The sequence below is a fragment of the Rhinolophus sinicus genome, chromosome 2 (assembly GCF_057876585.1).
Source record: "Rhinolophus sinicus isolate RSI-liver-muscle chromosome 2, RSI-T2T, whole genome shotgun sequence".
Taxonomy (NCBI): Eukaryota; Metazoa; Chordata; class Mammalia; order Chiroptera; family Rhinolophidae; genus Rhinolophus; species Rhinolophus sinicus.
In genome coordinates, this window is record NC_142502.1 from 45,968,559 (window position 1) to 45,984,545 (window position 15,987).

The following is a 15,987-nucleotide window of genomic DNA, read 5'->3' on the forward strand; positions in this document are numbered from 1 at the left end:
ATGTAACACCAGATGTGACTCATAACACGGTGACCTGAGGTAGCAGGTGAGTGTCTGAGGTGTGTGTATTTCTCTGCAGCTCAGATCAGTTCAGCTGGGTGCAGTTTTCTACATTCACCTGTTTCTCCCAGAGGAAACTGCACCTAAGCAGGGGTGGAATTCTTACGCTCACGGCCGTCCCTAATATATCAATCAAGGTGAAACAAGTGTGCATGTTCAACACAAATGTTACAGCTGAACTGACAGGACAGAGAACAGACAAATAAGTATATTGAACTGCACCATGCATGTGCAATGAGCAAGCTCTAGACTAGGAGACACTCTAGAGATTAAATTGTTCAGGCTCATTAACAGATAAGTGTAAGGAAAAGAAAAGGATAGAGGTAGAACCTGTAGATTAAAAGATATTTAAAAGGCACAACAAGACTAAACTATACTATCTAGAGATGCACACTTGGATGGTAAAACTAAGGGAGTATTAAGTACTCGCTTATATAAAAGTCAGGGGATGTGACTTTTGGGGGCGGAGAGAGACTTGATAAGGGACTTCAGGGAAGGCTGGCAAAAGTTCTTTCTCTTGGCCTGCGTGGTGGTTAAAAGGGCCTTTGCCTTATAATAACTAATAATAACTAACTATACATTCGTATTCTGTGGCTTTTTGTGTTTGTATTTTCATACAATGCAAAGATTTAAAAAAATAATACTGAACCAATGGCTCAAGAGAAAGGGAAAAGTAAAAGCTAGTTTCCTTGTAAATTCATATGGAGGCAGCTTTATCAAATGAAACCATGCAAGTGACATCATTCCTTTATTTACTCATAAAACATTACACTCTTAGTGCGGTGGCTATATAGTGCTAGGACCTTTGGAAACAAGGACAATGTGACCAAGTTTCCACCGTCAAGCATTTGTGTTTTTGTGCAGACAGGTGTGTGAACAGATAAATGACAGGTGCTGTGCCAGCTGCTATTACAGAGGAAGAACTGAGTGCTGTAGGACAGGAAAAAACAGCTGCCTGGGAGAGGGCTTGCGGCCCAGCGCAGCTTGTGAGTTCAGTCTTAAACTGAGTGGGAAAAGATATTCTAAGCTTTCCTGGCATCCTTAATCCCTGATGAGACTCCATCATACCTCGCCACCCCACAGCTGTTGTCAGATCACCCCAGCTCTTTCAGCTAGGAGGCGCAGTCTCAGACAGCACGTGGGCCTTCTGTCCAGGAGGAGACTGATCTCTTAGCCCATCTCCTCATCTGCCCCCTCTGGGCACCTCTGTGCCCCCATTGAATTTCCTTTGCTCCCATCCTTGGACTCTTGTGGGGGTTTGGTCTCCAGATGGAGGCCTGGCTGTTGTCTGGGGCTCAGTGAGGCCCAGTGTGTTTAGAGACGCCTCTGTTTTTCAGTTTGTCTGGCAGGGCAGAATTAGAAATTCAGTAACCAATCAAGTAAAAAGGAGAGATGCTCCAGAAAGAAAGATGAATGACTATGGAAGAGAGACTGACTGGTACTCAAAACAGCTACAGCTTGGGTGTCCCTCCTTCTTTCATCCTCCTGTGGAATGTTAAGACATGGACAGCCAGCCCTTCATCCGCATTTCTCTCATTCCTCTCATTAAAACTCAGGACGTGTTAAAAACAACTGCAACCACACGACTCACTTTTATTTATTAAGCTTAACACAGTGAATTTAAAAGGATAAAATAAATAATATATGATCTAACTAGATGATTATTTTGTAAGGTAGTTAATCTTTTTAACTTGAGGAAAGTCTGTTTAGCTTTGTTTTGAATCACAACTTTTAAAAATTGTATTCCTAAATCCTATTTTGAATGTTAGACGATGAATATTAACTCTTGTTTTATTTTTGTCCTTGTATTCTTTGTATAGTAATCCCAATTCTTCCCACCCTCAAAGGCTTGGATGGCTTGGGCTGATTAGAGAGAAAAGATCATTTTATATGAAGAGCAAAAGAAAAAAGTCATATATTTTTTAATACTGTATTCTTGTTACATTAAGTAGACCCGTTTCTTAATATTAGCTTGTGCCCTAATTCACAAATGGACACATCACTTAAAATCTATTTGTCTAAGGGTGGCCAGATGGCTCAGTTGGTTAGAGCGCGAGCTCTGACGACAAGGTTGCTGGTTCAATTCCCGCATGGGATGGTGGGCTGCGCCCCCTGCAACTAAACCCTGAAAACATCAACAGGACTTGGAGCTGAGCTGCGCCCTCCACAACTAGATTGAAGGACAACAGGACTTGGAGCTGAGCTGCGCCCTCCACAACTAGATTGAAGGACGACAATAAAAACAACAACAACAACAACAAAAAAACTGTTTGTCTAATTCCCAGATCACCTAGTCTTTAAATGAAAGTGGACATTAATAAAAAGCACAGAGCCTGATGCATTGTCAGTATTCAATGCAACTAAAAGTTATACAAAAGCATTTTTTTTTATTAGAAACAAAAATTGAAGATAATATGATCTGGGTAGCTATTTAAGGGCTATTTATTTTTTTTAATTGTGAGATTTATCCTATATATAGAAGGTGCATATGTGCAATTAAAAGATAATTACAAAGCAAACCCCCATATTACCATCCTTGTCAAGAAAGGAAAACTGCCTGTGTGCCAGAAGCCCCCCATTTGTCCATCCGCATTCATAACTCCATTTTCCTCGTAGAGGTAACCACCAGCCTGACTTTTTCCTTGCTTTTCCTGATAGTTTTGCTACCCATGTACGGATCCCTAAATCATATAGTTAAGTTATGCCTATTTTTGAACTTTTGTAAATGAAATCGTACGGTACGCCTTCTTTTTTATCTTCTCTCACTCATCACAGCTTATGAGATTCACCCATGTTATCTATAGCTGCAATTCTCTCATTTTCACCACTGTTTAATATAAATATACCATAAGTATCCATTCAAGTATTTATGAACACTTGGCTATTCATTTCTCATGTCACACACAATCAATATATTTAAATATTTCACTAAAGCAGCAGTTTAAAAACTGCAGTAGGTAAGCAAACTTTCATTTACTTTTCTATAGCAAGAAATAGCTGTTATTAAAATATGATGGTAATATTAGAGCAGTAGGTTTAAAAATTGATATTGCAGGATTCAGGTCAGATGTCTACTTGATACAATTGTCCTTACAAAATTACATGGAAATGTCCCAAATTGTTTGATTATACTTTTGCCAGAGAAAATGCAAGGCAATTTCCCAGAATGAGCTTTATTTTATTTTATTATTTATTTATTTATTTAAAGTGTGTTTTTCCAGGACCCATCAGCTCCAAGTCAAGTAGTTGTTTCAATCTAGTTGTGGAGGGGCGGATCAAACTGGCAACCTTGTTGTTAAGAGCACCAGGCTCTAACCAACTGTGCTAATGGGCGAGCTTTACTTTAAATAAATTCAGAAACTGATATTTTCCCCGTAAATTCTTATTTCTATTTCAAACAAATAGTTATTTCACTCACAATGTTGTATGTTACGAATGATTCCAGTTTTAACCACGCTACTACTCTATGTCGTCCTGTAAGTGGCAGAGGCAGGGAGGAACTCTTGAATCACAGACATAGTAGGGAGACGGTTCTGAGTGTCTATCATATCTTTTAAACTTCCTGAACTTTCTTTTATCCTTTATTGAAAGACTATGACCTAAAAATAAAATTTACTAATTATTCTGATTTAGCCAGCACTCATTTTTTTTTCGTTTTCTTAATTTTGCCCAGCATTGAAAAAAAATTTTTTTTTTTTGTTCCTTCTACTTTAAAACTTTTTTTTGTGGATTGTTTAAATTTTTCCTTTCTACTCAGGGCTGCTGATAAAATTAAAATAACTTGTAATAGTTAATTATCCCACTCAGACATAGTGGGGGGGAAAAGGGAAAAAAAAACAGTTGTTGATTTGAGTCAGGTTTTTTTTATTGTCCTAAAAAAGTTATTTTGTGAGCAGACTAAATTTAAATTTTCTATGGAACTCAAGAGTGTTAAGTTCAGTACTCAGAACAGAACTCAGAATGCAGTTGGCATTCAATAAATATTTGTTGAATGAACAAAGGTTAAATTAAATCTCGGATTTTCAGTTTCCATTTTAATATTGTTACTTACGGGAAAAAATCTTTCTATTAATATAAATATACTATCAGGGTAGCCATTTTTCAGTAAAACTTCTCTAAAGAAAAGATTTTATTTTGATCTCTATTATGCCATTGGCTCCCATCTTTAAGTGGCAGATATGCTCCGGCATAGCTGAGGGTCCACTTTATTTCCAAGTTGCCATCAGCAATTGCAATTTAAGAAAATCTTATTGACAGTCTTGTCAAGTTTATATGGGAAGGGTCACCACAGGTTGGTATTCTGGGCAAAAGCCCATCAGTACCTGTGGAGAGAGCAGGAAGGGAAGGGGTGGCTCTCCTCAGCCCCCTCCCCCAAACCCACCTATAGATGGGGTGCTTTCCTGGAGCAGGAACAAGCTGAATTCCACCCCAGGACTTTACCTGTGTTTGCACAGGTCGCTGAGAGGTTTCCCTCTGCCCTGCCACCACTCCCAGTCTGGAAGCAGCACTGCATAGCCTCTGGTCCTTAAGTCCCACGTCAACCTTTTGCACTTCCAGAATCAATAACATAGTCAATTATTTTTCACACATTTTTTTTTTTTTCCAGGTCAACACATTTTAAATGTGTAAGCCAGGAACTACCTAACCCTTTGAAAAACTTTCTGTCCCTTTATAGCAGTAGTTTTCAAATTGCCCTTTAAAGACTTCCACAAGGATACTGAAGAGGTATCCTGAGGAGATGGGAGGACTCTTGGCCATTTTATCTGTTTTATACGTGGGCTTTCACACGTGGGTACATGGGTATCACTTTTTGAATAGGTATTATGATTAACTGCTTTAAACGTTCTCCCATAATCACAACTTTTTGGTTGAAGTGTGACAACTCTATAAATTTTCTTTTCTGTTACTTACAGAATGTAAGAAAACTTAATCATAATATCTAAAAGCAAGGACAAACACCATTTTGTTAAAACACTTTGAATCTTTGCTTTGGGCATATTTTTACTCCATGTGATTTTCTGTGAAATTAATGGGTTATTTCTCTATTCCACTGAAATGAATACGGAGCATCAATGTGATTATATAGGCTCATTTGTACAAAAATGCTTTATTTGTATTTCATAAGCTTTCAAAGGTCTTTATTCAGGTTGCAATTTAAGCCATCACAGATATGGCTTAATTGCTTAGCTGGCTTAGCTTTGAAACTTAAAATAAGAATAGTCAGCAATTGCAATTTAAGAAAATTTTATTGACAGTTAATATTCATATCTCTCAATTATTCCCAGAATTTTATAAAGTTACTGAATGAAAACTTTTACTGAATTTCTTTTCCACCACTTCCTCCTGTATTTTTTAGTTTGGAGACAAATCTTATTTTATGATGGAAATGGTGCTTCCTGAAAATTGTACAAAACAACAACAGTGGTTATTGTACAACACTAACCACTGTTCAATTCTTTTTACTTGTTAACCTTATACCAAAAAATATAAATAAATAGTGATTTCTGTGTTCTGTCTGCAAAATCTTGGTTAATCCATATAAGGATTGAGATTAAAATTTGTTAAAAGACTACTAAAAATAAGTATAAATTCATTTCCTTTCATCATCAACATTTAAGACCACACATATACCAGATAATGTACTAGGAGGCCTTGGGAGTAAAGCTATAATGAGATAAGACCCCTGCCTTCACATACTAGAGTGGAAACAACCATGTAAACAACGTGGTAAAGACCATAATGAAAGTCTGTATAAGATGCGGTGAGGGGAAGGGTCATATCCATGAAAGCCTTCTTAAAAGAGGCGTTTTAAATTATTACATTGGTAGTTGAACGAAATACTACTGACAAAACAGCACAAGAAAATTTGCTGACTTTTATTCCTAAGCAAAGTGTGTGCTTCCTTTTATATTACTGATTTAAAGTACTTCCTTTTACATTATTAATTTTCTTGGTACACTTGTTTTTAGCAATGGTAATGATAAACTAAATGTAAGTGCTCAAATAGTTCTAATACGACTTTACAGCTTATCTTTTTTAACGGCCCAGTTGAGTGAAAATAATATGAAACATTTAAAATATTTTCAATTTGGAATGTTTTGATAAATATAATTGAGAACCCTTGCTACTAAGTATTCTTTTTGTGTTTACGTGTTACAATCAATCGAGATCATTGATGTATTTTAATGACCTACTGCTTATTCTTTTCTAGATGAAAACTTTGCAGTTCCTCATAATAAAAGGGGAGTTCTTGGAATGGTCAACAAAGGCCGTCACACCAATGGGTCACAATTCTACATCACACTGCAAGCAACACCCTATCTAGATAAAAAATATGTGGCTTTTGGGTACGTGCATTATAAGTTTGCGTCTGTAATATTCACATATGTAAAACTGTGGTTCAAAAAGATTTGGATAAGTATTATATGTAGTCTAAGGGTAACTATGATAGAATTTAAAAACAAAAGCAATATAAATATAGACATTTAGAAATAAATATTTTATAAGAAGCTTGATGTCTATTAAAAAAACACAGAAACCATTTAGGCACAACCATTGTAATTGTTTGTCCATCCATCCATCCATCCATCCATCCATCCATCCTCTCTATCTTCAGCCTCAAGGATATTAGCAATTCTTAATTACTATAAATAGTACCATAGTGCTTAATGTAGCTATATTTAGATGCAGAAGTGGGGTGGAGCCATTTAAGTAATTGTCTGGAACACTGAAGAGGTAGATAAAAACTACTCAAGTTACAAGTCACCTTTTCTTCCTGAACAATTTAAAATACGGGACTATCTCAGGTAATAATTATTACTAGAATATCATTAACAAGATGCTTATAGGCATGTGGACCTAAAATGGATGATGAATATACTTTTTATCACTTCAGTGTTTCGAATCTCTATTTCATTATGAAGTGAATATAAGTTGAAGCTTACTTTGTCTTCCCTGAAATGATGTAAATTGTTAGAATTTTCCTGAATGAGTATTAGATTATTGCAGTTACTTCATAGGGGATAATTGTTGACTCTTCATTCCATGAAGAAATCTCATGCCAGTGTTAATTTTAACCACAAATACCACATGTGGCCATTGAGCACTTGAAATGTGGCTAGTGCAACTGAAGAACTAGAATTTTATTTCATTTTAATTAAATTTAAATAGCCACATGTGGCTAGAGGCTACCATATTGGGCAGTGAAGGTGTAGAGGAACTCCTAGGACTTTGGAATTTGTTGGAAGATTGGTGCCATTCATCAAGATAGAGAATTCGAGGAGGAGGCAATGGGAGAGATCATTAATTCAGGATGGACAAGTTATGATTCGGAGTAAGATACCTATCTGACAGTCAGGTGGCAATGCCTGAATACCGGAAGTAGCTAGCTATTCAAGCCGGACAAGGGCTGGAGACGTAGATTTGGAAGCTGTCAACGTGGCAGCTGAGCTGCAGCCAGACCAGAGTACCACCCCTCCCAGAACAACCTCTGGGCCTTATTTGTTCCCTTCTGCCTCCCTTCTGTCTGCCAAAATTCTGTTAAGGCTTAGGTCAGACACCTCCCCGATTACCCAAACCAAACTGCGTCTGTCCTCTTTGGCACACTGTGGACAGCATGAAGTAGGGACTGGGTCTCACTCATCTTGTGTCCTAACGTCCTGTGGAGAGGTGCACACAGGAGGTGCTCATTCAGTGTTTGTGAATCCAACTTGGAGGACGGGTTTCACATTCTCTTTGGACACAGATGAATCTGTCCATTTATCCTCCGCTCCTCATCCTCAGAAGGTACCTTGTGTCCTGCTCTGTATCATGGTTTCTAATCGATTGGGATGGCAAAAAACAGAGCCCAGAGGCAGACAGAGAGATGACTAGAGCATGGTCAGTGTCAGCACCGACTGTGTCCCTGTAAAGCTTCATGACATGGAAACCGCCCCTTCCCCTCAGCCACTGTCTCAACCAAGCATTGGCAGAGGGCACCGGTCCTGCGTTTAGGACTGTCTCTCTTTTAGTTGAGAGAACCATCAGAAGTTGAGCTCCACTCAAGCCACTAGCTCATGGCCTACGAATGTCCACAGAGATTCAAATTAGCATGGCTTTGAGCTGCCTTTTATTCATGTATCCAATGGATGTTGTTTAGATGCCTACTGTGTACCAGGCATTGTATTAGGCATGAGAGAATCCGAAAGAATCAAAGAAGCATACAAATGAACGTCATATTTAACCCTGGTAACTCCTATAAAGGAGAGGAGAGGAGGGGAACTTGACATAAGCAGGGGCTCTGGGAAACTTCCCCAAGGAATTGATGCCTGAGCTATGATCTGCAGGAAGGCCAGGAGGTGACCAGGCAGGGGGGTGGCCAGAAGCAAAGGAGACAGCTGTGGCAGAAAGGGCTCAAAGTGCTACTGAGGTTCTGACAGCCAGTGTGGCTGGAGCAGAGAGAGCAGGGGAGCCTGCTGCAAGACAGCCCTGGAGGGGCGTGGGCAGGCCGGCCATGGGAGAGATTTGTGGACTTTATCATAAGGATAATGGGAAATTATTGAAGTGCTTTAAGCAGGAAGGTGAGATCAGATTTGCATTTTTTTAAGTTCATCCGATGGCAGTGTGGATAACAGATTGGAAGGGTCTCAGACAGATGTTGGGGAACCATGGCAAAGTGGACACATTCACATTTAGAGCTATTTAAGATATTTATGACAGACGTTACTTTCATTTGTAGGAAATACCCTTAGCTGAGCTAGATAGCACTCAATTTAGAAATGTGAGCTAAAGGTGAAGATTTATGACTGACTAAATTTTCCATTTTTAATTCTGTATTAGGCAGTTGATTGAAGGAACAGAAGTTCTTCAACAACTAGAATTGGTTCCAACAGAGAATGAAAGACCAATACCACAATGTACAATTATTGGCAGTGGAGAGTATTATGCCTGATTTTCATATCAATATTTTATGACAATTTATTATGTATCTGATCAGCTGTTTCTAGATTTAATTAAACCGTGCTTGATAAAATTTAATTTGAAAGCTGTGGCAGATGCCGTAGGTTGGCTCTCCCAGCACCCAGTATCTTCTCCATTCTCCTTTCCTGACACTGCTGTACAGACTATAAAAGCAAAATACTCAGTTTTCCAGCCTCCTTTGCAGCTAGGAGTGGCCACAGGATACCATTCTGGCCGGTAAGACAGGAGCAGTATAGCAGTGGTCCTGCCCTCCCCCCTTCATCCAGTCTTGAATGCAGAGAGGCTGGGGCCATGAAGGAAAGGCCAAGAGAACTGCAGAGATGTCAGTCCCAGCTCTGGAGCTGCCAAACCGATACCAGCAACTGCCTATCTGTGGACTTCTTACTGTATGAGACAAACAGACCTGTTTATGTTACTGTTGGTTGAGTCGCCAAAACCATTCTTAGTTAAGCAGCAGCACCTAGTGGCCTTGGAAAATCCTAAAATATTTGTAACAGAATTTTGTTGTTGTTTGTAACTACATTTCTGCCATGAGAAACTAGGAGAAACAATAAAGAAAAAGAATTTATTGTAAAACTCCATTGTTTATACGTAGCATTCAGGAAAGGGTACACATGTTGGCTGTTTTTATAGGACACAAGTAGAATGCTTGTCTGAGCCATGCCAACCAAGTGTTTGGGTTAGGGTCCCCATGATGGTAACTCCGGAGATGTTATTAGGGACCCAGCTTTATAAACTGCTCTGTGATCAGAGATTCTCAAACTCATGTCACCGCAAGAACTTTGTCAACTAGACTGCTGGACTGTCCTTGACTACTCGTTCTCTAGATGTGCATTCATTTAGCGCTCTCCCCGGAGGTTCTTATTTAGCCGCTGGGCACGAGTCAGTCATTTGGGAATCACGGCAAGACATGAAATTGGTCTCAGCCACCGCATTGTAGTGGGTGGAGCGATTGGCTCTGTTAGTGGTGACTTTGCGTGCTGCCGCCACCACTGCTGCCACTGGGCTCCTGCTCTGCCCAGAGTCTTGGGGCTTTTCTTGCTCTGAGCAGAGGGTTTGTCTTCAAAGATGATCCTTGAGCCAATCTGATGGAGACAGGTCTGTCATTGAATTGGGTCTTACCGAAGGTAGGCATATGCTTTTTTTTCCCCCCTACTTTTTGAAATAATTATAGTCATGGGAAGTTGCAAGAATACGACAGAGCATTTCTGTGTACCATTCACCCAGTTTCCCCAGTGGGCAGACCTTAGACAGCCATAGTAAATACAAAAAGAGGCAATTGACCTCGGTATGTGTGTGTGTTGTCATTTTATCATGTGTAGATTTGTGTGGCTGACACCACAATCAAGACACAGAACTTTTTCGGTGCCACAGAGACCTCCCTGGGGCTACTCCTTTATAGTCATACCTACTCCCCTGCCCCCTACCATCCCTAACTCCTAAAAACTGGCATATATACTTTTTTTATTGTTAAATAAAAGCTCATTGCTATATGGCATGTGGTTTTATACTAAAATCTGAGGTGGATGAGTAGAATGCATACTACCTTTGTCACATTCTCAACTGACCCAGAGGCAGCGTCGTGTTAAAAATGTGTGTCCTAGAGCCAGACAGGCTGGGTTTCAGTCCTGGCTCTGCCATCTCTGGCTGCAGGAACTCAGGCAAGAACTTCACTGTACCTCTATTTCCTTACCCCAGAACAGCAGTACCTACCACACAGGGCTGTTCAAGGAGTCAATCATTTGTATACAGGACCTAGACTAGGTAGGACTTGTTCTACTGGAAGTGCGTAAATGTGTGCTCAATAAATTACCAGTGGATAACCTTCAGAGTGTTGCCGAGGACCTTGTATTTTTAAAAGCTACTCAATGACTGACTAACAGCCAGACGTGGGAAACACTAAAGAGGAGCTGCCTCCTCTCCCTCTATTCTAAGTGTTTCAGCCAAGCTGAGGGTGCAGCCGCCAGGTGCTCTCTCTGGGCCTAGGGATGGGTTTCTCTGGTCACACTGGTGACGTCTCAAAGCGGGGGGAGCTGGACTTATCACAGGGACTCTCACCAGCTAGTGAAGCATGTGATGAATGGAACTGATGCTTTACAGAGATCCTGGTTAAAACAAATTACAAGCATCAGTCATGTTACAACAAGCAGTGGAGCACTTCTTACTGACAATGAACCTACATATTAAGACATTAAGCATTTATGTGAAAGAACTGGGGTGTTTGCATGGGTGTTAGAAACTGATTCCAGCTCCCTTTATTTTTCAGCATAGCTGCAATGTAAAGGTGGAACGCTGCAAACTTTCTAAAGGATGGCAGCAAGTTCATGGTCCCTGTGTTTCCTGTCACTTTCCACTTTCATGCTGTATAGAAACTTGAACCACAGATCTATATGTGCAGTGGTTCTTACTACCCCCATTTAAAGGTACACACAGTGATACTTCCGTATCAGAATGTATTCCGTATTTGAATGATTGGTTTGTTTAAATGTGTTGTTTGGAGAAACTGATTACAAAAGACTCAAAAACTTACCCCAATTAACTCCTAATATAAGACTGATTTAACCAAATTGAAAGACTTTGACTTGATTAAACAGACGGAATTCTAGAGTTTTCCAAATCTACGAATATGAGAGTAAAGGCATTCTGACGATTTATACAAAATGTTAGTTATGTGACCTTGTCCTAATCGTTGATATGGCAAAGTGAACTACATATGCTGTATCTTACACTAAGCCGTGCTAGTAAGCGCTGTGTGATATCTGGACGTTTCTCTTCATTTGGGAGAGTTGAGATAAACATTGAAACTTCTATCTAAAGAATTTGTTTGCTCCAACTGCAGTGCCAGTTATTTGTTAATGAATGGTCTGACACCCTCAGGACCCCACACTCTGAGTTTTTACACTTTACACATATTTTAAATTAAGTTGTTTGTTTAAGTCCCAGCTATCTAGAAATGTAGCAGTCAAATCACTTAACTTTTCACTTTCCTCATTTGTAAAAAGAACAGAGAAGTAAAGAAGCTGTTAGTTCCCTTCTGGTTCTAATCACACTAGTGATTTTCTGAGTAAATTTATAAAATCAGTAACAATACTTTTATTTGTTTCGGGCTTCAGTTTCATTAGTAAAATGGTGCTACATCTATCTTATGTGGTTTGAGGTTTAATTGAGATAATGTGAAGACACTTCTCATGATGCTTGACACATGGAAGCTATTCAATAAAGTTTAGTTTTCCTTCTGGAATATCAACCCACAAAAGCCAATCAAGCCGACAGAATATCATCATCATCATTTTAAAAAACACCGAGTTCCTGTTATGCTCAGTATTAGCTATTCTAACACCATATTTTCAATTGACTGAATTAATCCATCCTCAAAATTAAAACTGATCTCTATTATACCTTGTGACACTCTCTCCTTTATAGAAACTCATTTTCTTAAAACTACGTAGTGATTACGCTATCTACTACCCTTCCCAACATGGAATCCCAACATAAAACTGGTAAATCTAGTCAGTTCATATCTCAAATAAATTTTATACATCCTACAAAACAGTCATGACAAACTCAATGGTAACATGTACAATATAGATGACAAAGTTTGGTATTCGATAGGGGGCTTTGAAAATGTGAGAAATCGTAGGTTCTTTTTCTTCAGTGTGCATCAGAAATGCTTGTGCCTCTCAAAACACAGATTCCTAGGCCTCCCCCCAGTTTCTAATTCAGTGGGTCTGGAGTGGGCAGAAGAATTTGCATTGTTAACCTGTTTCAGGTGTTCCTGATGCTGCTGGTCTGGAGACCACACGTTAAGAGCCACTGGGATGTATTAATATTAAAGACGTAGATCTAGATGAGAGACCTGTGGCGTGCCGGTATGTGGCAGCAAGACACATAAGTTGTAAGACACTCAAGTGTGACGCCAGAAAAGAATGAGGAAAAATGATGAGACAAACTGATTTTATCCAGGCAGCAGGGAGGTATGCAAACATTGACCAATCAGAAGGGACAGAGATGAGAGGCCTGGTGTAGGGACCTGAAGCTCCTGGCTGGGTGGGAAGTGGGCCCTCCAGCTGCAGGAGAGGCACCATGGCAGTCTGGGGTCTTGGGGGAAGGACTGGGACCCTTGGGCTCCCCAGGGCAGCACTCTTTACCAGTCAATACAGAATCACTGGAGTATTTTAATAAGAACAATGTCCATTTGGGTGTGTTCTGGCTGAAAATCAGCTCTCCAAGACAGGTTGGGAGGAGCGCCCCGGATGCCTGGGCACAGGGGTAGGTAGAGCTCGAACTTGGGGGTTGTTCCTAAGGAATGAGTTAGAAAAAAAGGCTTCTTTCTGTTTCTTAGAGGACTAAGAAATATCACGCAAAAAGCTCTAGCATACCCAGGGTTTAAAGCAGAATGGAAATAAAAGTAAATGCGTCTCAGGTGCCAACCTAGAGAATCCAGGCTGGGCTCCACTACTCTTGTGTTGTTTGTATCCTGACTTTACATTTCTAAAACAAAAGAACCCCAAAGAAACAAAAAGTTTACAACAACATGTCTTGCTTGACAATTTTGTGGACGATTCTCTATTAACTGTAGCAATGTAGAGGGGTAGACTAGTTCTCCACAGGTAATACTGTAAAGCAATCTTAAACTCTCATAGGTGTACACACGTACACATGGATCTCGTTAAAATACAGATCGTGATTCAGGTGTGAGGTGAGGCCTGAGATTTTGCATTTCTAACAAATTTTTAGGTGGTACGAATGATATTCATGAACCACACTCTGAGAAGCAAAAGCAATGGTTTTCAACCTAAGTTGCAGCTTAGAAACACCTGGGGAGCTTTTAAAACTCTTGAGGCCCAGGCATTATTCCAAACAACTTAAATTAGTACCCAGGCATCAGAACTTCCCACGTGGTTCCTATGTTCAGCCAAGGTTGAGAACTGCTCTAAAATGTAATGCTGTTCTCTGAAACCCTGGAACAGTTATCAAAGAAATATCCATAGTCAAAGTGGAATGCCTCCTAATGAGAACATCTGTAAAATTTTATCAATCCTAATCACCGTGCTAATAGTAAGAATCTGAATATACAGCTTTAGCTCACGATTAATCTTTGATTCATTACAAACTTTCTCTAACTTTGTTGAAATGTATTTCAATATTACCCGAGGTTTCACACACGTTGTTAAAATTGTATTATAGATGCCAGTTCTTGCTCTGGCGTGGTGAAAATGACTTTGGAAGTCTCCCTTGATCTAGCTCAACCGATGCCACGTGAAATAAAATAGCTGATGCTTTTCTAGTCTTCAAACGAGTGAAATGTCTCCTTACAAGGACTAACAAAAATCTGAGGACTAGAGGTGAACACCTAGATGACAAATTGTAAAACAATGGCCTCCACAGTGGGGTGTGTTCATCCTACAATACACTGGCGTATGGGAAGAAAACAGAACTTCTATTATATTCTTAACCTTAAAAAGTTGACTAGTGCCTTCATTTGGCCTGGGTATCAGACAGTCATGTGCTAAATAAGTAATGTGTGAGAGGCATCCTGAGAGCGGAGGAGACAGTCACTGTTTGAAGGCTGATGACGAGATCTCATTTATTCACTTGGCTGTACTCATGCTTCTGGCCATAGCTTGGATCAGTCAAAAATCATTGTAGTTTCCATCTGAGCAAATCTCCCACTAGTGTAGTCATTGTAACAAATGTCTATAGTCATCAAGGTACAGAAGGACCCCAGTGATTAGAATCTAGGGAGTTATAAAAGCTTTCAAATTTAGGCAAAAAAAAAAAAAAAAAAAAAAGGTAAAGCGCTAACAAGAAAAAAATTCCTAGATCTCCTAAATTAAATTACAGCCCGCCCCAGGGTGAGAGGAAGAGACATGGGAAATTAATCAGTTGGCAGCAAAAGGCCAAAACCTACAAAATACTACTCACATTTCTGAATGTACATTGAAACTTTGAATCGACTTCCAGTTCGCATCCTGCTCAGGCGTAAACTTTCTGGAGGGTTGCCCACAACCAACAAATACTTCTTCCCATGGACTATTCACCTATCCTAGAACTTTCTCTGCTTCACCTTTTCCTGTCAGCCCTTTCATCTATATAGCCAGTGTAAATTCTTTCCAAACAACTTATTTCTGTCTGCTTCAAACTCATTGCATAAAAGTGCCCCTGTCAAGCTCATGATGGTACACATATTTGTCTTCCCCATAAAGCCCTGCTGCTGATGGCTCAGACTGCATGTCCCAGGCCTTGGTCCTTTTTCTGGTTAGCATATGGTTTAACAAGCCCTTTCTTTCAGTACGAATTTCGATCTCAAATGTTTTAACAGAGTTTACGCAGTCATCTTTTTTGGTGTTTTCATAGCAAAGCAGATCTCACAAAACCTAATTACTGTTCGTGTGTTATTTTACTAGGGTAGACTGTGTAACATTACCTGAGAAATACAACTAGTCGCAAACAGACATTAAATACTTAGCTCTTATCATCTAATTTTTACCGTGTACCACAAGCAGAGACGCACTCGTGAATGTGTGCGAGACCGGGCATCAGATGGCGCTCACGCTTACTGAAAGCCCGAGCAGCGACAGAACAGTAACAAGCATTTCGAAATCAAGACCTGACACCAAGCCGTCAGTGGGTTTTGGTCGTCACTGTTCTGAATCTGTTTCCTCACTTGAAAAGTGGAGGTAGGAACAGAACAGATGGATTTCCAGCTCAGATCGTCTCTGATTCTCTGACTGTAGTGGTGGCATTGACTGGCTGCTGCTACCGCGGGCTGAAGTGGCAAGAAATTCGGAAACGCAAGGTTGGGAAAGAGTGACAGAGGCAGAGGGTGTGCGGCTCTGGCTGGAAGGCAGAAGACCGCTCTCGGTTGTTCAGCGGCGCGGATCAGGAACCCCTTAACCACATGGTGTCTCCATTTCCCTGGGGAGTTCACGGGGTTGCATCCAGCAAAACGGATTTTCAAGGCAAAAA

General features: G+C 40.0%; 1 protein-coding gene across 8 annotated transcripts in view; it reads left to right on the forward strand.

Annotated features, from left to right (window-relative positions):
* The window catches only part of PPIL6 (peptidylprolyl isomerase like 6), a 33,202-nt gene that overhangs the window by 16,658 nt on the left and 557 nt on the right, over window positions 1-15,987 (forward strand). For 6 of the 8 annotated variants that reach the window (XM_019734959.3, XM_074333399.2, XM_019734962.3 and 3 more), the window contains 2 exons: window positions 6,272-6,407; window positions 8,878-10,847. The exons of 1 other annotated variant lie outside the window; for it this stretch is intronic. In XM_019734959.3, the coding sequence (XP_019590518.2) occupies window positions 6,272-6,407; window positions 8,878-8,989 (248 nt within the window). In that variant the 3' untranslated portion in view covers window positions 8,990-10,847. Of the gene's footprint in view, window positions 1-6,271; window positions 6,408-8,877; window positions 10,848-15,987 lie in introns of those variants that run through there. One more of the 8 variants, XM_074333400.2, reaches the window with a different exon arrangement.